The following is a 24400-nucleotide window of genomic DNA, read 5'->3' on the forward strand; positions in this document are numbered from 1 at the left end:
CAAACAGTTCAAATGACATTAGCCATCTTGTCCACCGCGGCCCCAAAGTCGCCGGGTCGGAGTAGCAATCAAACGCCGGTATAGTCCATGGGCCAGAGCCCAAAATTTCCTATTTCGGTACACTCAAGGTGGCAAAACTTACTTATAATTTTTGAAAGGATCCATGTCTGTAGATGATTTTTTGGTATGATAACCATTCCTGAGTGGCAGCTGTATCACAGTTATCAGCTCATGAAGTTAACCACCCCCTAAAGTAAATTGCATTTTAGACGCTGGTGCATATCCTGGTTTAGCCTCATGGTCAGGACATTTTTCAATGTTCTATAATATTGTCTTTGGTATCATTTTAAAGGGGACCTTCTTAGCTTTCATTCAATCCCTGTTGTGGATATTTCTCACAAATATAGAGGTCACTTGAGCTCTTCAACCCGTCAATAACACACATCTTTCTGCAATGTTCGCCTAAACTATATACTTTCTTTTAGCCCTGTGGCATCTAGGAATATCAGGGACACAAAACACAAAAACTGGAATACTCACAGGACTGTAAATATTCAGGAAATGTATAATATACCCATACTATTTCATTGTGTGAGGTGATTGTCAACCTTAAATTAGAAGGGCATTATTACTAAGAAACTAACTAGACCAAAGCCAGTTAGTCCATGGGTCAGACCAGATATCGATATCACCCAAAGCTCTGGGTAACCAAGTCCAGAATCAACATCCTGTGCATCAATAGACTACTACCACAGTAATACCATCAGAATCATCACACTGTCATTCATCAAACTGCTCGTTTCTCTCATCATCTGACTCCCCAAGTTCAAAGTCCAGTTCTGGACCATCCTGCTGTTTTTGGTTACTGCAGGTCTGTAACCTGCACATGTCTGTGCATGGAAGTCCATTTGACAGGCACATGCAGCTTGGCATTTTGCATGAATGCACACACTTGCATGTTAGCATTTCCAAGACCACATCTGGTGCAGGTGGGGAGCGCATCCAGTAAATGGCCAGCTTGCCTTCATCGTCTGTCCATCCATACTCAGTAGGGCTTGGCACCACAGGGTTAGCCTGCAGACAGCACTTCCATATTGCTGCCTGATAGTTGGCTCGATGAACATGCATAAAGAGACAGTCTCTACATGGTGGCAGCTGGCTGGACTCAACCTCTCCCCTTTTGGTGCAGAAGAGCTGGTAACGCAGTTTGTTCACCTCAGCAGTGCTGCTATTAGCAACATACATCCGACAGGTGAACTGCTCAATTTTCTGGAACAGCTCATCACTCACATTCCATGTCTGTCCCAGTTGACTAAAAGTCTCTTGGCAGGAAGTGTGCTTTCTCACTATCTTCAGGGCATTCAGCTTCCCTCGACCAGCGAATGCACTGACAGTGTCGCAGCCTGTGAAGGCATGTAAGCCAATTAGGCTGTCACAGATGCTGTCTCCAAGTGAACTTGCCAGTTTGGTGATGTCGACAAACCGTGTGCGGTTCTGAGTCCCACACTTCTGGTAGATGGGACAGGTGATGTCCTTCTGGAAGCCAAGACAAAGCACCATGACATCAGTGTCCTCAGCTGTGATGATAACTGACTTTGAGCCCGCATTTGCTGCATGCAATGCATGCAGGAGCAGACGGGTGTCAGCTTCTTCATGTGTGGAGTGCAGTTCTGCTGCTTCCTCACACCCATCTTCTGTCAACTTGTAGCAGGTTTCCTCACAAGTCATGTACAACACCTTGCCATGCAGCATAGCTCTGTATCGTGGGAGTTTCCACTCTTCCACCAGAAACTTGATGAGACTGGTCTTGTTGGAGGAACTGCACAGAAATTTTCTCCACTGCTGGACGTGGTGTCCCCCTGCAAGATTCTTGTACTGGAGAGTGATGTCTCCACCCCGGTTCAGTCGTTCAGCATCTTTGATCGAAGTCTGGTGATAGACATCAAAAACAACATCAATCCTCCCACTCTGTGCTCCCTCATGGAGGACCTGGGTCAAGGCTGACTCTGCCACCTGTGCAAAGGTTTTGTTGTTGCCATTCATTTTTTGGAACAGGCTCATCCCATCAATGATGGAAGTAGATGGGATTGGGATGTCTTCTGCAGGAGATACATTCTTTTCAAGCTCTCTGGCAAGTGCAGCCTTGTTTGTTTTTCGTAAGGACCCATAAGCATTTGCCAGTGCCCATGGTAGTGGGCCCAATGGGTAGGCAAGGACATCCTTCAGATTCACCTTCCTGCTTTCAGCCACCAGGATCATGTGACTGAAAAGGTTTCTATCTGCCTTCAGAACCACATCCTGTGCTTTCTTTCCATGAGCTTGTTTTGTGCTGACATTGGAGAATGTTTTCAGACTTTGCTTGGTCATCTTGTCGTGGAATTTCACAGGTGGTGGGTCTGCATCTAACCTTGTTTGCTGGAATGCTTGGTAGGCCTCTTCTCCTTTCTCAAGAGCTCTCAAGAGATCTATGGTCACATCAGGTGGAGCCATGTTGCCAGTGGAGAGGCTAACCAAATCAATCTCATCAGGGGACATAGGATTGAGCCAGTTATTCTCCATAAGGTCCAGTAGAGACTGGACATCTGCTTCATCTCTCTTGATCCTTGGACTCTGTAGATCTGGATGAGACCATTTGCACCTGCCTTGACCTGTCAGGTCTCTCAGCTGTCTGAGGTACATGCTTCTATACTCAGCTGTGAGATAATATTTGGTCACAGCTCCTGGCTTCAAGCTGAATCCCTTTGTCCCTCCAGCTGTTTGGGTGTCTTTGTTCACCGTTTCTTCTATAGCTTGGTCAACAGGGATTCGGCCAAAGGGATTGGTGGAGCCCAGTTGGACTGAGAAGCCTCCTTCCATGAATTCTGTGTACACATCTGGGTGTGTGATGGGCAGCTCAGACATCTGGGCGTAGTAGTAGGGGAGGTAGTGTGCATAATTCATCCTGTCATAAGCAAAGCACCATGGGATCATTGCTCGAATGCTAGCCAAGTGTAGCATCCAGTCTCCCTCTCTGGATGCTCGGATGAGCCCCAACAAGATTTCAACCATGTCCAAATAGGACATCCAGAAGTTCGAGAGGCTACCGTTTCCACCTCTAAGGAACTCACGGTAGACTTCAAATAGATCCATGATGCGTGTACAAGAGCTGTTCTCGAGGACCTCCTTCAAAGCATGTTGTGAGACTTCTTTCCCAAGGCTGTCAATGGTCTTCAGTGTCTCATTCAGGTGAACCATGTCATTCCTGTGAGTTTCTTCCAACCAGGACAGGAAACCATTCAAGGTCAGTCGCATGAGAGCCTCATACAGGAGCTTGTGTAGTCGCACTGCCCTGTTGTACTTGCGGCCATCCATAACACCAGCAATTGAGCCAATGCAGAGGTCTTTGAGTCCAGCATCTTGGAAACGCTTTCCTATTATTGCCAGCAGTGTGCAGATGGTGTGGAATACCCCAAGCCTAACGATGATATCATGGAACTTGTCATGGTGTTTCCATGTGATCTCGACAGCCTTCGCATACAGGGCTTGGTCAAAGACACAGACAATCTTCCTCAGGCCTAAGCACTGCATGATGCTCAGTGACTGGTTAAGCACCTCGTTGACAGTAGACATTTGTGTCGCTGGAGCATTGATGGTAGGCAGATAGCCTATATTGTCGGGGATGACCGTCATCTCTCCTCGAGTCAGGATGTTGAAGCCTGTCCAGCTGCTGACTGACTGTTCTTCTTGTTGTGACATGCGTGCTTGGACCCAAAGAAGGTTTTTCTCTCTGGCAAGCTTAGTATTGGCTGCAGTATCGGCATCTGACTTTTTGCTTTGTGGTGGCCCTACCCGTTGTCCAGCATTGTAAGTTGGTAACATTGGTGGGGGTCCATCAATGCTTCTCTTCTTTGTTTTGGGAACAGTGGGCATGGGTTGGACAGGAAGTGGGTTGACTGGCTTTGCTTGCACAGCAATCCCATTGACTCTGTGAGATGTTCCCTCACCACTGACAGTTTCTTCAAGACGGTCGATATTGTCCCAGGCTAAAGTTGTGAATATGCTAGGATGGATGTTAGCTGGAAGGGCAATGCCACTCCCTGATGATGAGAGTTTCTGGAGACACAGGGCAGTGTTGATCTCTTCCATCTGTGAATAGGACACACTGTGACCAAGTCGGTTGAGGATGTTTATCAACTCTACATTTCCTGTCAACGATTTGACACTGAATGGCAGAACAATGTGCTTGGAAGGCTTGGTATTTCCACATGTCACTGCATATACTATGTCATGGCCAAATGACTGCAGAAGGCACTGCACTCTCTGGGATGCATGATCAGGATCATTTGAGCCTGTGAGTAGAGAGTACAGGAAGATAATGAACGACTCTGGAATGGTAGGACATTCTGCTTCTGGTTTGACTTCAGGCGGCCAGGTTTGAGGAACATCTTGACTTTTAATGTCTGCTCTCAATTTGATGGCTGCTTTGGCTATAACATCTTGTGCACTGACACTTTTCAGGGTCTGCAGCTCCCTTTTGAGAGACTGATTTTCTTTGGCAAGTTCCCTCATGGACAAGTTATCGGGATAGAGGAGGAATTTTCCTTTCTCATCAGGGAATATCTGCAAGGCTCCAGCAAACTCACTCTCCAGGTTTCGCCTTATGTGCTTCTTGGTTGATTCCTTGACTTGGGCAATGCCTTGGGAGTTTATTGAAGCTACCAGTCTAGAAGAGAGATCAGTCATTGTCATCACTTGAGGATTTCCAAAAAGCTCCATCCTGATGAAGAGGAACAGCTCATTGTATGCCTTATTCACAGCAGCTTCATACTGGGCTGCAGCATCATCATCTTCATTGCTGGCAACCTCTCCTTTGGAAACCTCTTCTTTGGTGTAAAGTCTATAGCATGACCTGTGGTAGTGCCCTTCAGCTGCTACAAGGTCTCTACTCACAATGGCAAGGATTCTGCTGTCCCTTTTCTTTGTGGCTGCACTCCTGATCTTTGCATCAGCTCGCAGTTCTCGACACTGCACCAGTACTTCTCTCGTATTCTGTCTCTTGGAATATTTGCCGTTTTTCTGACAAAATATGCACTCTGCATCATAAGTCCTAGATGTACTTGGAGCATGTCGAGCTACTCTCATAGATTGTTTCTCTTCAGCAGAGACACAACTTTTCTTTTGTTTTGCAAGGAGGCCATCAAGAATTTGCTTCATAGTGAAGATACTGCGACACTTTCTGTGGTAGTAGATTGCTGGAATCTGTCCCTCAGGAATGTCTTTTGCCAGTTTCAAAACTGGTGCATGATTTCGTATCTCAGCTGCCCTGAGCAGAGTTCTCCATGAGTCGACACTTTGTAGTGAAACCAGCTTATCTGTATCATCAGAACAGTGGATAATGCACTCCACCCGTGGGCGCTTTGGTATTGGGTAAAAACTTGCTTGTTCACCAGTGGCCATATTCAGTCAGTTTTCACCTGCCACATACAAACAAATACATGTAACTTAGGTGTATGAACACTACTAAAACAAAGTTTACTTTGCTTCACCAGCGTCATATTACCATTATTTATCTTACATAGCCACAAATAGATACATTACCTAGTTGCTATGCAACAGCTGTATTTTGTCCACATGAGGCCGCTAAAATCAACACAAGATGAAAGTTCCTCGTAGCCACTTTAACTAATCATATTAACATATACATTAAAAGAACATGCTAACATTATGGGAAATTAGCTTACAATCTTCTCCAGAGTGAGACAAGAAGATAGATACCAGTTTCCTCTATATGTGTTTAGTAGAAAGCTATCTGGCTGCACGTTAGCCTAGCTTAGCACAATGAATGGAAGTACACAGTACTGGCTATCCTTGGTTGTTGGCCAACTAAGAACTGTCCCAGAGTTTAAGCTAGGCTAATCAGTACCAGGGGTGTTGAAATGCTATATTTGTAAAAATCTGGGCAAATACACAATCGTGAGAGGCACAGAAACAGGTTTCCTGAAAGAAAAATGAAATAGCTGCTCATTTGGAAAGGTTATCATGTATTATTTTACTTCTGTTAGTGTACCAAATAAAATGGCACCAGTGAAGTTGTGTCACCTTGGGTGATATCGATATCTGGTCTGACCCATGGACTAACTGGCTTTGGTCTAGTTAGTTTCTTAGTAATAATGCCCTTCTAATTTAAGGTTCACAATCACCTCACACAATGAAATAGTATGGGTATATTATACATTTCCTGAATCTTTACAGTCCTGTGAGTATTCCAGTTTTTGTGTTTTGTGTCCCTGATATTCCTAGATACCACAGGGCTAAAAGAAAGTATATAGTTTAGGCGAAAATTGCAGAAAGATGTGTGTTATTGACGGGTTGAAGAGCTCAAGTGACCTCTATATTTGTGAGAAATATCCACAACAGGGCTTGAATGAAAGCTAAGAAGGTCCCCTTTAAAATGATACCAAAGACAATATTATAGAACATTGAAAAATGTCCTGACCATGAGGCTAAACCAGGATATGCACCAGCGTCTAAAATGCAATTTACTTTAGGGGGTGGTTAACTTCATGAGCTGATAACTGTGATACAGCTGCCACTCAGGAATGGTTATCATACCAAAATATCATCTACAGACATGGATCCTTTCAAAAATTATAAGTAAGTTTTGCCACCTTGAGTGTACCGAAATAGGAAATTTTGGGCTCTGGCCCATGGACTAAATTACACACAAACACCAAAGCAGGTACAACATTCACTTACTTTTATGAGTCACGCACACGGGTAATCCAGGGGGCATTGACCGCTAATTTAACTAGTAAACTGCTAATTAAACCAGTTAACTGCTAAAATTAGCTCCCCTTCCCGAGTTTTTCTTCACTTCCTGGTTTACGGCAGGACTAAACGGCGCTAGCTGGCTGCAGCCATTCACGAGCACATGGGTGGGGGTGGGAGATGATATGCTCATGCACATCACATGATCACACAAGTCCGTCGTCACCTTAAGAGTCTCTTGAACAACACCAATCAAAACATGAACGCAACATTCGAACACAAATAACAACGGCGGTCTGTCCAGGGTGTCTCCCCGCCTGCCGCCCAATGACTACTGGGATAGGCTCCAGCTTCCCAGCGACCCTGAGAGCTGGATAATTTTTTATCTATTTTGATTCTATTTTCATCCGTGCACGTCACACTACCCCGCTACTTCGTGTAGTGATATAATGCTATATATATATCCACTGGAACTACACTAGGTGTTATGTACTACCCGGACTGTTATTATGGTTACACCACTACCATGTATGGTTATTACGTCTGCCTACTGAGCCACGATTAAACCTGAGTCCTATAACCCGGTGTGGTCATTGATCCTCAACCAATGCTACCCCAAGTATTACTTCATGGTGGCAGCGGTAAAGTACTCTCTATGAAGAATGAAGATAGACTGATAAAATTGTCCGTGGATAATTTCTGTCATCATTCAAGCAAGAGTGCGCAGGAGCTGAGCTAGCCGCAAAGCTAACTAGCTAGCTAGCAACAGGAGACGTCATGGCATCGCATCTACCGACGATGAATTGGTCAGACCCGGACCTGGGTGAGGCAATTTCACTGTATAAACAGAAAATGACTCTGTATTTAGAAGATGAAGAAATAAATGGCGCAGCTAAACAAGCTAGGAAAATATGTCGTGGAATCGGAGATGAAGGATTAAAAAGACTGAACGCCAGTGGTCTCACCGATGATGAAAAGAAAAAGCCTGCCAAACTATGGGACTTCTTTGAAAAACAGCTAAAGTTGAACGTAAATTTCAGAATCCATAGACTGCAACTGATGCAACACAGACAGAAACCAGATGAGAATATTGATGATTTTGTGACCAGAGCCAGAACACTAGCACAGAAATGTCAGTTTTCAGACGAAGAGCTTAACAAGCGTATTATTGAGCTTATTATTGCGAGCACTCCCCATGATGCCCCGAGGAATGATCTATACAGATATTCCTTAGCAGAGGTTCTGGCCGAGGGACGAAAATATGAAGCCCTGACAGCAGGCAATGAACAGTTAGACAAACTTAGCCTGTCACACAATGAGAGAATCCACGCTGTGGACAGGGACCGCATATGTCGTAACTGTGGGAGAAGCCACACACCACGTCGATGTCCTGCATATGATGATGAATGCAATGCGTGTGGTGCAAAAGGTCACTGGGAGCGGTGCTGCAGGAAGGCCAAACGAGAGCGCCAGGAACACTCCAGCCAGAGCAGGAGTGGGGGAAGTAAGCCCCACACACCACAAGACAAACAGCACAAGCACAAAACCTATAAAGACAAAAAGCAACAGAGTAGGACTCGCATACATGCTGTAGAGAGTAGCAGTGAAACGGACAGTGAGAACGAAAGTACCTACCAGAAACAGTTCCACTCCATAACTATCAGTGAAAAGTGCATACATAGCATAGACAGCAAGCCGGCCAGAGAGGAGGCGTACACAGTCCTGAAGGTGACACCACCTGACCTACCTGGTCGTGGATACACACTACGTCTGAAGATAGACACAGGTGCGTCAGGCAACACACTCCCATTACGTACCTTCAAGCAGATGTACGGTGAAAATGCATGCACCCAGAAACGACTGAAAAAAACCAACAGGAGGCTATCTGCATACAGTGGTCACGCCATCCCCTGCCTAGGCACCACTGACATTCCATGCCAGTACAAAGAATCCAAATGAATCAATGCAAAGTTCTACGTTGTAGACGTACCAGGGCCAGCCATAGTTGGGCTGCCAACATGTGAACTGTTAAACCTAATGACTGTCAATGTAGATGTAGTGACCGAGAAAGGAAATGCAAACCAGAAAAAAGTCAACACAAGACAGACAAAACCCAAAATGACCATATCTAACAGTGCAGACCTAAAGAGAGCATACCCAGACCAGTTTGACAAAATTGGCAACTTCAGTGGAAAGGCCAAGCTCTTCCTGAAAAAGGATGCTGAACCATTCATAGACCCACCACGTAAGTGCAGCATTCACATCAAAGACAAACTGAAAGATGAACTGAATAACTTAGTCGAACAAGATGTGTTAAGAAAAGTAGAACAGCACACAGACTGGTGCTCGAGTCTGGCATACAGCACAAAGAAAGATGGTTCCCTTCGTATATGCTTAGACCCCCAAAAGCTTAATGCCAGCCTTAGGAGATGCCCACACAAGATTCCTACTGTGGAGGAACTGAACCCGAAGTTTGCAAATGCAAAAATATTTAGCAAACTTGATGCAAAAGCTGGATATTGGTCAATACACCTAGAGGAAGAGTCACAACTGCTAACCACATTCCGAACTCCATTTGGTAGATACTGCTGGAAACGTTTGCCATTTGGTCTCAGTGTCTCTCAAGATCTCTTCCAGGCAAAGATGGACCAAATCCTGGAGGGGCTCGACGGTGTCGTCCGCATAGCCGATGATATCGCAGTCTACGGAGCAAGCGAAGAGGAGCATGACAGGAACCTGACCAACCTGATGGAGAGAGCAGCCAAGACAGGTATTGTGTTCAACAGTGACAAGTGCACAATCAAACAGACAAGCATCTCATTCTTTGGCAACCTGTACACAGACAAAGGTATCAAACCTGACCCAGCCAAAATCAGGGACATCCAGAAAATGGCGACACCCCAGAACAAAGATGAACTGAGCAGATTCTTAGGGATGCTGACCTACCTGTCACCCTACATCCCAAAGTTCGCAGACAAAGCACACACACTGAGGGTGCTGCTGAAAAGTGACATACCTTGGACATGGGACACTGACCACCAAAAGAGCTTTGAGGACCTGAAATCAGTTATCAACGAACATGACTGCCTGAAGTACTATGATCCAAGCACACCTCTGACACTTGAGGTCGATGCATCACAGAAAGGACTGGGCGTGGCATTAGTGCAGAACAAAAGACCCATAGCTTTTGGCTCAAAGACACTGGACGACTGCCAATCCAGGTACAGCAACATAGAGCGAGAAATGCTGGCCATAGTCGATGGAATGCAGCGATACCATACCTACCTGTATGGGAAGTCATTCATTGTAGTTACAGACCACAAACCCCTCGTCACCATATGCACAAAGCCACTGCATGCCGCCCCGCCATGGCTTCAGCGAATGTTGATAAAAACACAAGGATACAACTACGAGGTCACGTATCGACCAGGAAACCAGATGGTCCTGGCAGACACACTCAGCCGACTACCCAACCCTGAGAACAACAGCAACATCGAGCTGGACGAGCGCATTGACGGAATAGAGGCAGAAGTCGAGGATCCAGAGATGCTCACTGTTGCAATGATAAACTTCTCTCCCGAGAAACAGGACGCACTCCGCACGGAAACCACCAGCGACCCCAGACTCAATGCACTGAAAGAGCTGATCCACCAGGGATGGCCAGACAACATCAAAGCTCTACCAAGACAACTACGTGAGCACTGGTCATTCAGAGATGAGCTCGCAGTTGAAGCAGGAGTCATATTCAAAGGCAGACAGGTGCTCATCCCAGACTCCATGACTGATTCTATACTCGAACAGCTGCATGTAGGACACCAGGGCATCGAAAAGACATGGCGACTGGCGAGAGAAAGTGTCTACTGGATCAGAATGAACGATGACATCGAAAGAGTCTGCAGGTCATGTAGTGTATGCGCGGAACATCAGGATGCAAATCCAAAGCAACCTCTCAACCCACACAACACACCGTCAAAACCATGGCAATCCCTAGCTTCTGATCTATTTGAGATCGATGGACATCAGTATTTACTGATTGTGGACAGATATTCTAAGTTCCCTCTAGTGGACGAAATGCCCATGCCTGTGTCCAGCCGGGCAGTTGCACAAAAAATGGAAATGTACATGTCTCTTTTTGGAAGGCCTGACGAGATACTTACAGATAATGGACCCCAGTACACAGGGCACGCGTTCCAGAAATTCACGGCTGACTGGGGAATCAGGCACGTGACAGGCTCACCCCACTATCCAAAAAGCAATGGATTCATTGAGAGGCATGTGCGACACATCAAATCCATTGTGAAGAAAACCACGAGGAGGTAACATACAAGTGGCCTTACTACAGGTCAGAGCAACACCCATCGACAGTAAACTACCATCACCAGCAGAACTGATCTTCGGAAGGCCAGTCACCACCCTGCTGCCGAGTCGAGGGGACCCAGGCAAGGAGGAAAGCCGACTCCACCTGGAGCAGAGAACAGCAAACATGAAGGAACATCATGACCGCAGCAGCGGCAGAGAACTACCTCCACTCGGTCCCAGACAGCACGTATCTGTCCTAAACAAGGAAAAAGGGACTTGGTATCCAGCCACTGTCGTACAAAAGTGCGATGAGCCAAGGAGCTACATTGAGCAAACATCAAATGGGAACAAACTCAGACGTGGCAGGAGCCACCTGCGGGGAATTCACCACCCCCATGCACTGAGGAGCGCAAGAACCCGTTTCACAGAACCTCAACAGAACATTCATGCAGCTGGAACTTCTTCCAGCCAAACCTGTGAAACACACAAGACAGTACGCACAAGATATGGAAGAGCTGTTTCCAAACCAGCTCACTACAAGGACTATGAGTAGAGACAATCACACACAAAAGGAGGGCTCTGAATATGTTTATTGTTTTTTGAGATGGACAATTCTGAGTGTGTTGTCTAAAAGAAAAAAAAGAGAGAAGGCAACCTCTGTGTCATGACTGTACAATGCTGATCAATGATTGTACCACATTGGAATTGTGTGATATGTTGGTTTATATAACCGATTCTAGAGTACTTTGACACTGTAAAAATTGAAAAGTAAACAGGGGGGATGTAGTGATATAATGCTATATATATCCACTGGAACTACACTAGGTGTTATGTACTACCCGGACTGTTAATATGGTTACACCACTACCATGTATGGTTATTACGTCTGCATACTGAGCCACGATTAAACCTGAGTCCGATAACCCGGTGTGGTCATTGATCCTCTACCAATACTACCCCAAGTATTACTTCACTTCGGGGCGCGCTTCAGCATATCTACTCCCTATGCCCTCACGCCTCTGGGCGCGCGCTTCCGATGGCCTCACGGTCGCACCATCCCACTTCTGACACCAATGTAGTGAATTCGGGGGGTAGCCCGGCCGGACCGTCAAAGCCGAGACGCGAACTCGGATCTCCCACATCGCGGGCGACAACGTTAAACAGTCGACTAAAGGGTCCGACCCGTTAGCCAAGGGCTACCGAGTCTATTCTTATCCCTGCACGTTACACTAGGTCAGGGGTCGGGAACCTTTTTGACTGGGAGAGCCATAAAAGCCAAATATTTCTAAATATATTTCATTGAGCGCCATATAGTATTTTTAACGTATAATAAATTAAATATGTCTTACTTTTAATGCGACTTCTGGTGCTGCATGGTTTTGCTGATGGCCTTGTAGTCTGGTTCATACGTGGTGAGGTTGAGCTTCATGCAGGCGTTGAGGCTTCCATCAGTTAAACGTGAGCGTAGGTTGGTCTTAATGTTCCTCATATGCGAGAAAGACTGTTCACATGCATATGTAGAGCCAAACATGGTCAATACGGCAATACTCACACGCTGCATTGTGTGGTATGTCACAGGAAGGTCGTTCCAAGTTTTAAGAATCAGCTGGTCTTCAGGTTGAAGATTTTTAATTTCTGTCCACTTGTGTTCCCTCGCCAGCTCTGCTCGCTGTCGCGCAAGACTTTCCAACTCTCCATTAAGTGACTTGAACTTACTCATCCACATGTCTGATGCCTTCAGGTCAGCAACTTCCAGCTCAACGTCTCCGATAGAGACCCCGGGGATGCATGTCAGGTCGATTTTGTCCACTGCACACTCATGTGGATGAGTGATGAACTTGAAAAGACCAGCGCGCGCACGAAATTCCCCAAAACGTGCTTTGAATGACTGCAGGAGATTGAACGTAAAGCCAGCTAGCTGCTGAAGATCCAGATGTTGAGTGGAGTCACTTGCTAAGCATGCATCTCTAAATTGTTGCAGTCTTTCAAAGTGCAGAAGACGACCTGTTTCAATGTCCCTGAGAAAGACTTCCAGCTTGCTTTCAAATGCAAAATGCTTGTTGAAGGGATGAGATTGTATTTCCAATACCTTGCATTTTCACATTGAGCTGGTTCAGATGGCCAGTTATGTCCACGAGATAGTGAAACTGCAGGAGCCATTCAGTGTTGTCTAGCTCAGGATGCTTGACGCCTTTCATTTCAAGAAAAGTCCGGATTTCACTCAGGCAAGCTGCAAAACGGCTGAGCACCTTCCCCCTTGACAACCAACGCACGTTGCTGTGTAAAAGCAGACCGGGATAATGATTCCCAACTTCTTCTAACAGAGCTTTAAACTGGCGATCATTTAAAGCTCGGGCAACAATAAAGTTGACCACTCGAATGACCAGAGACATCACCTCGCCAAGCTCCTGGCCACACGTCTGAGCGCAAAGCGCCTCCTGGTGCAGGATGCAATGAAAACTTAGGATGGCTCTCTTTTCATGTTCACGGAGAAGCGCTACAAATCCTTTGTTCTTCCCCAACATACAGGGTGCACCATCAGTACAGACAGAAATAAGTTTATCCATCGGTAGTTTTTTTTCTTTAGCAAACTCCATGAAAGACATGAATAAATCCTCTCCTCTTGTTGTCCCTTTCATTGGCAAAACAGCCAAGCTTTCCTCACGCAGTGTGTCACCTGCAGCATACCTGGCAATGATACTGCACTGAGATAGATGGCTAACGTCTGTTGACTCATCTAACGCGAGAGAAAAGTATGTCCCGGCGTTTATGTCCTTAATTTGTGTTTCCTCGACTTGATTTGCCATCATGATGCTACGATCGTGCACAGTTCTTGCTGACAGGGGCATGTCTTTTATTCGTTTGATTATCTTGTCTTTATTTGGGAAGTCATCAAACAGTTCATTGGCCACATCAAGCATGAATGTTTTGGCATACTCGCCATCTGTGAATGACTTTCCATTCCTTACTATTGCCAAAGCCCCCGCAAAGCTAGCGGAATTCCCGTCACCTTGCTTGGTCCACACACGTAGTTGCTGCTGACTCGTCTGCACTCTCCGCTGTAGCTCCTCGCATGCCCTTTTCCTGCTGTCCCCCGCTGGATATTTCGATGCAAATGAAGCATGGTGCGTATCGAAGTGCCGCTTTATATTTGACCGTTTCATCGATGCAATTTTATCATTGCATATTAGACATACCGCAGATCCTGCTCTCTCCACAAATGCAAATTCCTCTGTCCACGCAGCCTGGAATGCACGGTAAGCATCGTCTTTTTTTCTTTTCGCCATCTTTTCCGTTACAAGGGTTGAAGCGGATAAACTAGTTGGCTATCTGATAAAATTGATTTCTTCACCTTTACAATGACCCGGACATGCTCGCGAGCCATTGGTTCCCGACCCGACCCACGGGTGACCCGTGACCCGTGAAATTTATCTTCAAAACTAATTTCTGTTTACTTTAAAATGACACAGTATTATTAAGAAATATCACAAGTATTTTAAAATCAGTTCCAAACTGATTTTTTTGAAAAAAAAATAATTTTCAACTCAAAATTGTCTGGGAGCCATATGCCGTCACCGGAAGAGCCATATATGGCTCGCGAGCCATAGGTTCCCGACCGCTGCACTAGGTCTTCCTCCCCTCCTGCCTAAAACTCCTGCTTGCTGGATGCGCGTTAGGCGTAAGGCCTGGTGGGAGAGAGTGGTACTCAAGGTATTCTCAGATCAGGAGTGGAGAGAGAATTTCAGAATGTCTCGGAGAGCATTTGTGAAACCGTGTGATCTGATGAAGGATGTCGTGTTTGATTAACTGCATCCGCTAGCGTTTTGACAACAGATTAACGGTATACAAACCAGATTAACGGTATACATGCGTCGAATAAAACGGAGTATTGGTCAAAAAGCTAGGTGTGTTTATCGGATTTTCATAATCGAAACGGCCTTTATCCGATAAAGTATGTCGTATTATGCTATTTACATGGCCACTTGAATAATCTGGTAACTCCACAAATCCGTTATGATCGGTTCATTAGTGTGCATGTAAACATGCAGAATTACAACCCGAACATTAACAGTCCCATAAGCCCCCGCGCGCCTCCAGCGCAGAGCCGCCGACAGTCAGAGCGACCGCCTCCCCCCGTCGCTACAGTGGTATGTACTGTAGTGGTATGTACTGCAGTGGTATGTACTACAGTGGTATGTACTGCAGTGGTATGTACTGCAGTGATATGTACTACAGTGATATGTACTACAGTGGTATGTACTGCAGTGATATGTACTACAGTGATATGTACTGCAGTGATATGTCCTACAGTGATATGTACTACAGTGGTACTACAGTGATATGTCCTACAGTGATATGCACTACAGTGGTATGTACTACAGTGATATGTACTACAGTGGTATGTACTACGTATAGTGGTATGTACTGCAGTGATATGTACTGCAGTGGTATGTACTACAGTGGTATGTACTGCAGTGGTATGTACTGCAGTGGTATGTACTACAGTGGTATGTATTACAGTGATATGTACTGCAGTGGTATGTACTACAGTGGTATGTACTGCAGCCAATAGCCACGGTGAATCGCACCAACAGGACTCTGCTGGACGTTTTATTGTCCTAAACGTTTCTTGAGCAACATCCTAGTAAAAAAAACATCCAGCTGGGTCTTGCACCGGGGTTCTGCAGCCAGCAGGCTGTCCAGGCACAAGATCATTGACGTACCATTGGTGCTAGTGGCTGCACCGACCATCTTGCTGTTCATGACAGCAGTTATGAATATTCATGATCAAATATGCCTACTCAGAAAAAAAGTTTTTTTTTCAAATGGCTCACGAGTCTGTGAACACGACAGCATAAAAGGGTGTATCTTCTTATCCACCAAACACATAATATTCTTACTAACAGTAAAAATAAGGAAAAGTATCTCTTACAAAATCGATTTTAAAAGTCTCACTAACCTCAGTTCATTCTCTTCTGTTAAGCCCAGTTTTAGTGTTCAAATTTGCCCCCTGGCGGTGGCTTCGAGTATTGGTGTTGATAGCACATCTCTGCTGAGAGTCTCTGCTTCTGTGCGCGCTCGCTGAAGCTCCGTGCGCGGTTTTAGTGGAACTAGCCGATATAAATATAAACGCCACCAAGCTCTCCAACTTAACGACCACCATCACACATGTGGCCTCGATGCAAGCAGGCGACGTGCAACTGTCCGCTCCTAAGTAACGAAACTGTGAAAGCACCAGTTCTCCAAAACACATGAGGCTCATCTATACATAATTTCACCGGGAGTGTTTTATTGAATGGATGAGAAATACTGGGCAGAAATGCTTCTCTCGAGATTCATGAGGGCCAAGCAAGACTAAAGGCGATATAGGCAGGGGAGGAAGGAAAACCCTAACCTGTCATGATACATGACAAGCTCGATGTGGAAACGCATACTCACGTGGATTCCGCGCATATTTGACATTTCTACGGAGTATTTTCCCATCAACACATTGGCTAGCAATGGGCAGCCCGCCAGTGCGGTTCTGCTGCAGCGGCGTCGGCGTCTGGTTCTGAACTTTGTAAATGTGGTGTCTGGGAGAGCGAGCTACGTTACCTTCAGTGTCGTGGATGTTGTGGAAAATGCTGTCGGTGTCCAGATGCTCCTCTTTGGTGTGGATGGGGTAAGTTTTAATGTGATATTCCTCCAAAAGAATGTACACCCCTTCCAAAGTGAAGAAGCAGTTCCGCTCATCGTTATCTTCGTACACCAGAAGTGCGCCCTTCCAGGTGAAATGATGGAACATCGCCGCGAACGTCTCTGCCATCTTCAGGTACGAGGGAGCGATTCGAGTCAGGTGCGAGTATTCTTTGTTCTTGTGGCTGAAGCCGGTGGCCAGGGCACCTGCCGATATGACGGGGATGTTCCAGTGGGATGCTAGCCTCACCACCGACGCTGACGCGTATTCGCATACGGGACCGAGAATTAAATCCGGCTTCTTCTCGCACGATCTGTCCACCAACGTGAAGAGAGCATCATTGCCACAATCGGAATTTGCATACTGTATTTTGAAATTAAGCCCAGCGTACTGCCCTCCGTCTCGTTTCAGCCCCTGCTGTGCGTACTCTAGCGCTGGTGCGACTCTTGGATACGAGAAGATATAGGAGTTATTCTTTGGTAAAATCACCAACACATCTACGTCCTCGGTTATGGTGTTTGTCCTAATTGGTTTCAGGATCAGTAAAAAGCACGAGCACAGTAAGATGAAGTATGGCATGATGCAGCTTTGAAAGTGCCACTTAATTTCAGTAACCATGCAATAATGGAGAGGCGTTATTCAAATGTTCTCCAAGTTGGCTTCACTCAGTGCACAGGTAGCCTACAGTAAATCGCCAATAGTAAAAAAAACCGACGTTAATAAATAGGCCTAATGTTCAAATTAAGTATTTCTCTTTGAATAAGTAAAAGTGGTCAAAGGTGTGTGCTTTATCCAGAGTGGAGGTTTCCTTGTAAGCCTTCCTAACTTGATCAAAATATCTCCCTCAGAGCTGCACAATTGATCCTGATCCCCGGATAGCTCTTCCCGTTTAAATGGGGAGCAGCAGGACGCGTCGCCACACACGCTGGCGCTGGGAGGACTCGGGAGGAATCTCCTCACTCCTATCCTGCGTCATCTCGGCGCTGCGCACCTCCTTCTTAAAGCAACACCTTCAGTTTTACAGACCTGTCGCTGCAGGAGCTGTGGCCGCTCCTCCGAGGAGAGCTGGTCTGGGCACACTAAGCTTTACATGGACCATCTGACTATCTTACTGGTCAGCTTGAAAACGTGAGTTGGTGGTCTGTAGCCTGACAGACTACAGATCTGCAGATCTGCATCCTGCTGGTTTAGTGGACACTGAAACTACTTTGACATATTACAAATGTTAAAGCTGAAGCTGAACACAAAGGAGAAATATACATTTCAGCTGCATTTCGGCAGGCCGTCTAAACACTGGCTAGTAAGCAGTTCCCAGGGCAGCGTCATCTACAGATCAGAAGACCAAAACGGCCCTTATGACCGTTTTGGATTTTCAAAGTTTAATAACTTGGTGGGGGGGGGAAAAGATACACAGCTGCTGCTTCATGAATTCTCTTAAAATTGCATATATTTGCATTTAAAATTAGTTTTAGATCAATTGCACAAAAAAGTTATGATGAGCTCTATCTAAAACGACCATGAGCGGTCAAAATGACGGCTTTGTAATTTGCGCGTGATCGCGCGCGTCATGTCACTATTTATGACGTGTGTTGGTCACGCCATTTCCTGCGTGAAGTTCGTTGCTCTGTCCTAGAAACACACTAGCGGCCTCCAGTGGAGAGAAATAGTCTAAACTTGATGTTTGATTATGTCTAACATGTCTGGTTACAGACGCCGTTACAGACGCACCATGACTACCACCGAGGCGCTGCAGTATTTACAGGCGTTGGACAGCGGCCATTTTAATTGTTTGAAAAATAGTATTAAAGTTATTAAAATTTTAATTTTGGTGTCAGTTAGTTTCTTAACAGACATACTAACATATGCAACGCAGGAATATCTCAAGTGGGTATTTATCTTGACAGAATATAGAGTTTAAAAACTGTGGACGTCAAAACCATTTGCACTTATATATAACTTTGTTAAAAGAAACACTCAGCGGTAGGGAAAGTGCTCAACAAATAAGGAGCAAAATATATTTTTTTATTGTAGTTTTATTTGTTTTATTTACAGCTGATGATTGCTTATGGCACGAAACAGGCTTGCACTGTCTCAGAGAGAATTTACTTGACTAATTGGATTTTATATATATATATATATATATATATATATATATATATACACCATTGCTATTTCTTCCTTCTTCCCTCGAGCTTATCGTGTTGATTAAAGCAGAAACAGCTTTAACGGGAGCTGAGGCTCACAGTGTGTGGGAACATCACGGAAGCGCATGGCCTGCATGCAGAGTCCATTAAAGTGACTTTCTGCTGTGCTCGGTTCTGCGGCCGAGGCCCTGACGTCCTCACAAAGTGCGTCAGCAGATGCTATCAAGCTCTTTACATCTTCAATACGCACCCATTCGTCAAAGGTCAGGTTTCCTGTTAATTTATTGTTCCTGGTTAAAACATTTCTTACCTCTGATTTGCTGTGATGAAATTGTTATCCTCATTTTTGCCTCTTCCTTGAAGGATTACAAACCTCTTCACAGAAGGGAATGTTTTACCAAGCAGCATCTTTTGGAATCACACAGAACACAACTGTACTTGACATTTCCAGAGAAAACCTCTGGTTTTCTAAGGTTTAAACCCACCCAGGTGTTTTATTTGTGTTTACTGTATGATTCAGTCGAGAAGCTTTGGAAACAGCCATTCATGTGCCCTGTGCCATGAAGGCTAGATTACTACCTTAAAAATACCAAAACAACAAGCATTTATTTCTCACCGATGTGCCGCAAATGACATGTAATAAACGCAGCAGATGAGAGGAGGATAGGCTGCTGGCTGAGTCCAGGGTGGTGCATTGACCAACAGGCAGTCATTCATTCTTCACAGCTCCTGCCACACTTAAAACCATCAAACAATTAAAGGGACACGAAAAAGGGCTTTGACGTCATGCTGGGCAAAACCTCTATGCTGTCTTTATCTGAACTTTTCCAAAATTACTGCAGCGAGCGCAGTCTGGGGACATTTTGCCATTAGGGTCATAGCTACCGACTTGTCTAATTTCCATCATTCTGCAGGCATGGCTTCCACTCAGACCTTGTGAGAATAATTTAGTCATTAATGCCACTGATAATGTCACCAGAATATTCCGGGCTAATGGTTTCATGCATATTGCCTTCGTGGGCCTAGCTGAGTCCAGTCTGTTGGAAAGCATTTATCTACTGTTGGCTGTGTGTATTTTATAATTATCTGCATGGCAGGCAGGTTGTTTGGTTTTTTTTAATCTAATAATGCCGCTGGGTTTATGACCACTCCACTTTTAAATCTAGTAAAGTATGTAATCATGGCCATCTGTCCAGCAGACCAAGAGCAGTGTGTGTTGTATTAATGCTCTGAGAATATGATTTGGATGAGGCGTTGGGAACACTAGACAGTCGCCCATTCAGCAGCTTTGCCCCATTCACCCAGTACCCAGTACGCACACATGCTGCAAACATGCTGCACACAACACATGCTGCACACATGATGCACACAACACATGCTGTGCACATGATGCACACAACACATGCTGCAGACATGCTGCACACATATTGTAGACGTGCTGCAGATGTGTGCAGATGTGTGCAGATTGTGAGACATCCTTGTCCTCCTCATCTCAGCTGATTGCTGCTAATCGAGGACGATCTGAGGCAGGGTTGTCTTGGTGCTTTCTGACGTAAGCTGCCAGGCCAGCACCTCCCATAACAAACAGCTCCATTAATGTGTTACCAGTAAGAAACGAGACTTCAGGCCTGCTCACTTCTGTCTCCAAAGCACTTCCTGAAGCATTCCTGATGCATCAGGTAAAACTGAAGAAGAAGAAGGTGGAGTTGTATGTGTTGTAGATGATTTCAAATAGGTAAGGAGTGACAAGAAGCATGGGTCAGTAATTTTTAGTTTTCATAAAGTGAGACGAGGTACTGAGGTGTGTCTGGGTCCTGTACTGATCAGCATCAGATCACCCACCTCTATCTTCAAGCTTCCCAATGTGGAAGCTTGAAGATAGAGGACGTTTCTCTTATTGTTCTCTAATAAAGTGCTCAAAGGCCTAACCAATGTATTTTTTTTTATTTACAAATGAAAAACAATCATAAAACTGGTATAAGCACAGTTACTGGTGGAGCAGGTTTACAGGTTTTCGGTCCAGACCTTTGCTCTGTAGTTGTGGCTGTAAATGTTTTAATTTCATGTGTCCAACATTCTTCTCAGCCTGAGTTAAATTCCACTGGTCAAATGACAAAGCACATCAATGATACCTAGTATGAGACGTCTTCATGGTGGCGCCAAAGACCCGCTGAAGACCAGAACCCAGAAACACGTCTGATGCCCCGCGGCCATGAGACACAGCTCGTCGACCAAGCGGTTCTCATGTGCTGCAGAAGACATATCACCAGAAGTATGGACTTGTCTGTCAGAGCTGGTGACTGTGCTGGTAGTAGCTGTGCAGTGGTGGTGTTGTTTGCTTTCAGCTGTAGAGAAGAACTTGTTCCAGCAGCGGCAGATGTTTGGATCTGCATGCTGTGGAAAACACACAACATGGACGTCTGGGCCAACAGTGCGGCCGCTCAAAACAAAACAATATTACATCCTGCTGATTACCAAGATCAAGTCTGTTCTTATTGTTAAGCTTCTGCTAAACACAATATTCATCATTTGTTATTCATCATTTGTTCATATTCCAACAGTTAAGTTTGAATAAACTGTCCCTACTTTGCCCACAGAAGGGATTCATGTGAAGAAGGACAGAACAAGATGAAAAGATGAAACAAGGACAGGGAGTCAGATTGTTTCATTTCAACAGCATAATGAGAATGACATCAGACTATCGCTGACTTCTCGTCGCTGAATCATGCAGTCCTTCCAGTGGGTCGTGGTAATGATGTCAACATCATGTCAACATCATGTCAACATTATGCCAACATGATGTTGACATGATGACCGAGTGGACATGGAGAGGTAAAGAGGACTCAGTGCAGGACTCTGGTGACAGTCCAGAGAGAGGAAGCTGAAGAAACTCTTTTTCAATGACAATTAGACGTGAGTAATGTCCACGGGACTGCAGTTTGCCAAGTATGTTTGACTGTACTGTCTTGGTCTTCGTGTTATTCTGCAAGAAGAATCCGAACACACGTCACATCTTTGATGATTGTTTGTAATAACTAAGAAATTGTTTGAGAATTTGTACCACTCAATTTCTTCGAACGACTCAGTCTACTATTCCTGTGTTGATAGCGCACTCTAGTGGCAATGTATTTCTTTGACCTTTAATAGCTTGGAGGCTTTTTTTTTTTTTTGGTTGACTTACCTTACAGACAGGTATCAAACCATTGTGTTTACATGCCAGGGTAAAGTCCCTGCATCTCAAATCGTTTGTCACTAAAACTTCAACATTAATCTGTGTTAACTATTCAGGTCAAGTCAAAGTGTCTTTGTTGCTCCTTACAGGGGCATTAGTTTGCAGCCAGTACATATAAAACCCTAACACAAAACAAAACATACAGACACCAAGGCAGAACTGACACATCACTGATGGACAAAACAACAGACAAAGAGAACCAAAGGAGCTCAAATACACAGACCGGGGGTGAGCGCCTGTCTCTTGGGTATCATCACCAAGAAGGATGTACTTCGACACATGGCCCAAATGATGAACCAGGACCCGGAGTCCATCATGTGTAAATAGCCACCAGACCTGGATCAGTCCGGTCTCAAGAGACTGTGTAAATAGGTGCAATGCTACTGTACGCCAGGCCTGTGAAATCCGCCTTTTCCGGACAGGCAAGTCCACCGGCCCCCATAGTGTCTACAGCGAGCTGCATCCGAGTTGAATGCTTTTCAGTGGATAATGCACGGGAGCGTCAGAGGACCGCGCCGGTGTTTATACATGTCTTAGCCCTTTTACTACAAATCATGTATATTCTATTCTATATATCATTTTATTTCCAGAGCATTCCACGGTGTTTTAAGGCTTTTTCGGTAAGTTTTTCACACCTTCCTGGTTATCACTGTGGCACAATGCAGTAAAACCCCCGCAACGTTTCTCCATTAAATATGCTCTCTCAGCTGCAGTATCCCGCAACGACAACACGACTCTGAACAAAAATAAAGGCGACTACATGTTCACTGTGGGGTAGCGCAGTCGTTAGCGTGGTCTCCTCACAGCACAAAAGTCTTGTGTTCGAGCCCCGGGGTTGTCCAACCATGCAGCCAGGGGGGGCCGTCCTCTGTGTGGAGTTTGCATGTTCTGTTCGTCTGTGTGTAGGTTTCCTCCGGGTGCTCCGGTTTCCTTCCAAAGACATGTAGATCAGGTGAACCGGCCGTACTAAATTGTCCCTTTTTGACATTTCAGGTGTTATAGGTCTTGTTACGTTTGTTAGTTTAGCAATATGTGTTTTCTGTTTTGTTTTTCATGTATTTTCACTTTTTCAATTTTGCTATTCAAGTTCGACAATGTCTCGCTGAAGTTTAAATTGTTTATAAATAGTATTATAGCTGTTAACATGTTAATTTTGGTGTCAGTTGGTTTCATAACAGACATACTAACATATATAATGCGTCTCAGTTGAGTATTTATCTTAACAGAATATAGAGTTTAAAAACCGTTGGCGGCCATTTTGACCCTCCATGGTCGTTTTATGGAGGAGTGTCATCCCGGTCGTTCTACAGTAGACGACTGAAGGTAACTTTCACACTCAAGATAATATAGGCTAATGGAGATAGATGGATAGATAGACAGATGAGCAGGCACACAGATAGATAGGTAGCTAGCTAGCTAGATAGATAGATGTTTTGCCAGTGTTTGTTTAGATGTGACAAGGAAAAGAACGGAGAGAAGTACAGACAGAATAATAGTAAGGAACAGACAGTATAACACTACAGCAAGTTGATAGCAGAACAAGAACTTAGCAAATTTGCTGGCCACAGAGCAGCCAAAACAATCCATTCATACCATTAGGACACAAGTAATTATACTTCTTGGAATCAAATAGGGTAAATTAATTGTTTAAGAGGTGACGTCCTTGGATTGAAATGCAACTAATTGGCTTGTCATCATTAGTAGGAGTGGTCAGTGTGTGACAGCTGCCCACCAATTGATTGCAGTCAATGATTTAGTCAACAATCCCTTGAAGTTAATCATTGACACAATGGAGGGGTCAACCACACCATGGGTCAAGGCTTCTGGGGCTGGTCAATATCCCTTCATCTGGAGCTCAGGAGGAACTTGTCTCGAGAGCCACCACTCTTCAAATTGTCAGTGCTTACAACTTTATGAAGGGATTAGACATGTGGAAGGTCTTATAGGCTGTCAGTTTGAGGTGAGAATTCAGTTCCAGAGACTATTCTACTTAAAACAGAAGAAAACAGCTTGGAAAATTATGCTGTTAAGTGCTAGGAGGATCACTGTGACTTGTACATTGGGGAAACTAAACAGATGCTGGCCAAGAGGATGGCACAACACAGGAGCGCTAACACGTCAGGCCAGGACTCCACAGTCTACACCTTCTACAGGCCAGTGGCCACTCTTTCCAGGATGAGGATGTGAACATCCTTGATAGGGAGGAACGCTGGTTTGAATGGAGAGTCAAAGAGGCCATCTATGTGAAGAGGGAATGACCAGCCCTGAACCGAGGGTCGGCCTAAGAGCACATCTGTCACC

At 45.0% G+C, this 24400-nt stretch overlaps 1 protein-coding gene across 1 annotated transcript in view; it reads right to left on the reverse strand.

Annotated features, from left to right (window-relative positions):
* npr3 (natriuretic peptide receptor 3) overlaps positions 1-17302 on the reverse strand; it is a 117163-nt gene extending 99861 nt beyond the window's left edge. Inside the window, exon 1 of the mRNA XM_056279015.1 lies at positions 16642-17302. Within this exon, the coding sequence (XP_056134990.1) occupies positions 16642-17302 (661 nt within the window). The remainder of the gene's footprint in view (positions 1-16641) is intronic.
* Between the last annotated feature and the right edge of the window lie 7098 nt (positions 17303-24400).

Source organism: Lampris incognitus, chromosome 1 (assembly GCF_029633865.1).
Source record: "Lampris incognitus isolate fLamInc1 chromosome 1, fLamInc1.hap2, whole genome shotgun sequence".
In the NCBI taxonomy this organism is placed as follows: Eukaryota; Metazoa; Chordata; class Actinopteri; order Lampriformes; family Lampridae; genus Lampris; species Lampris incognitus.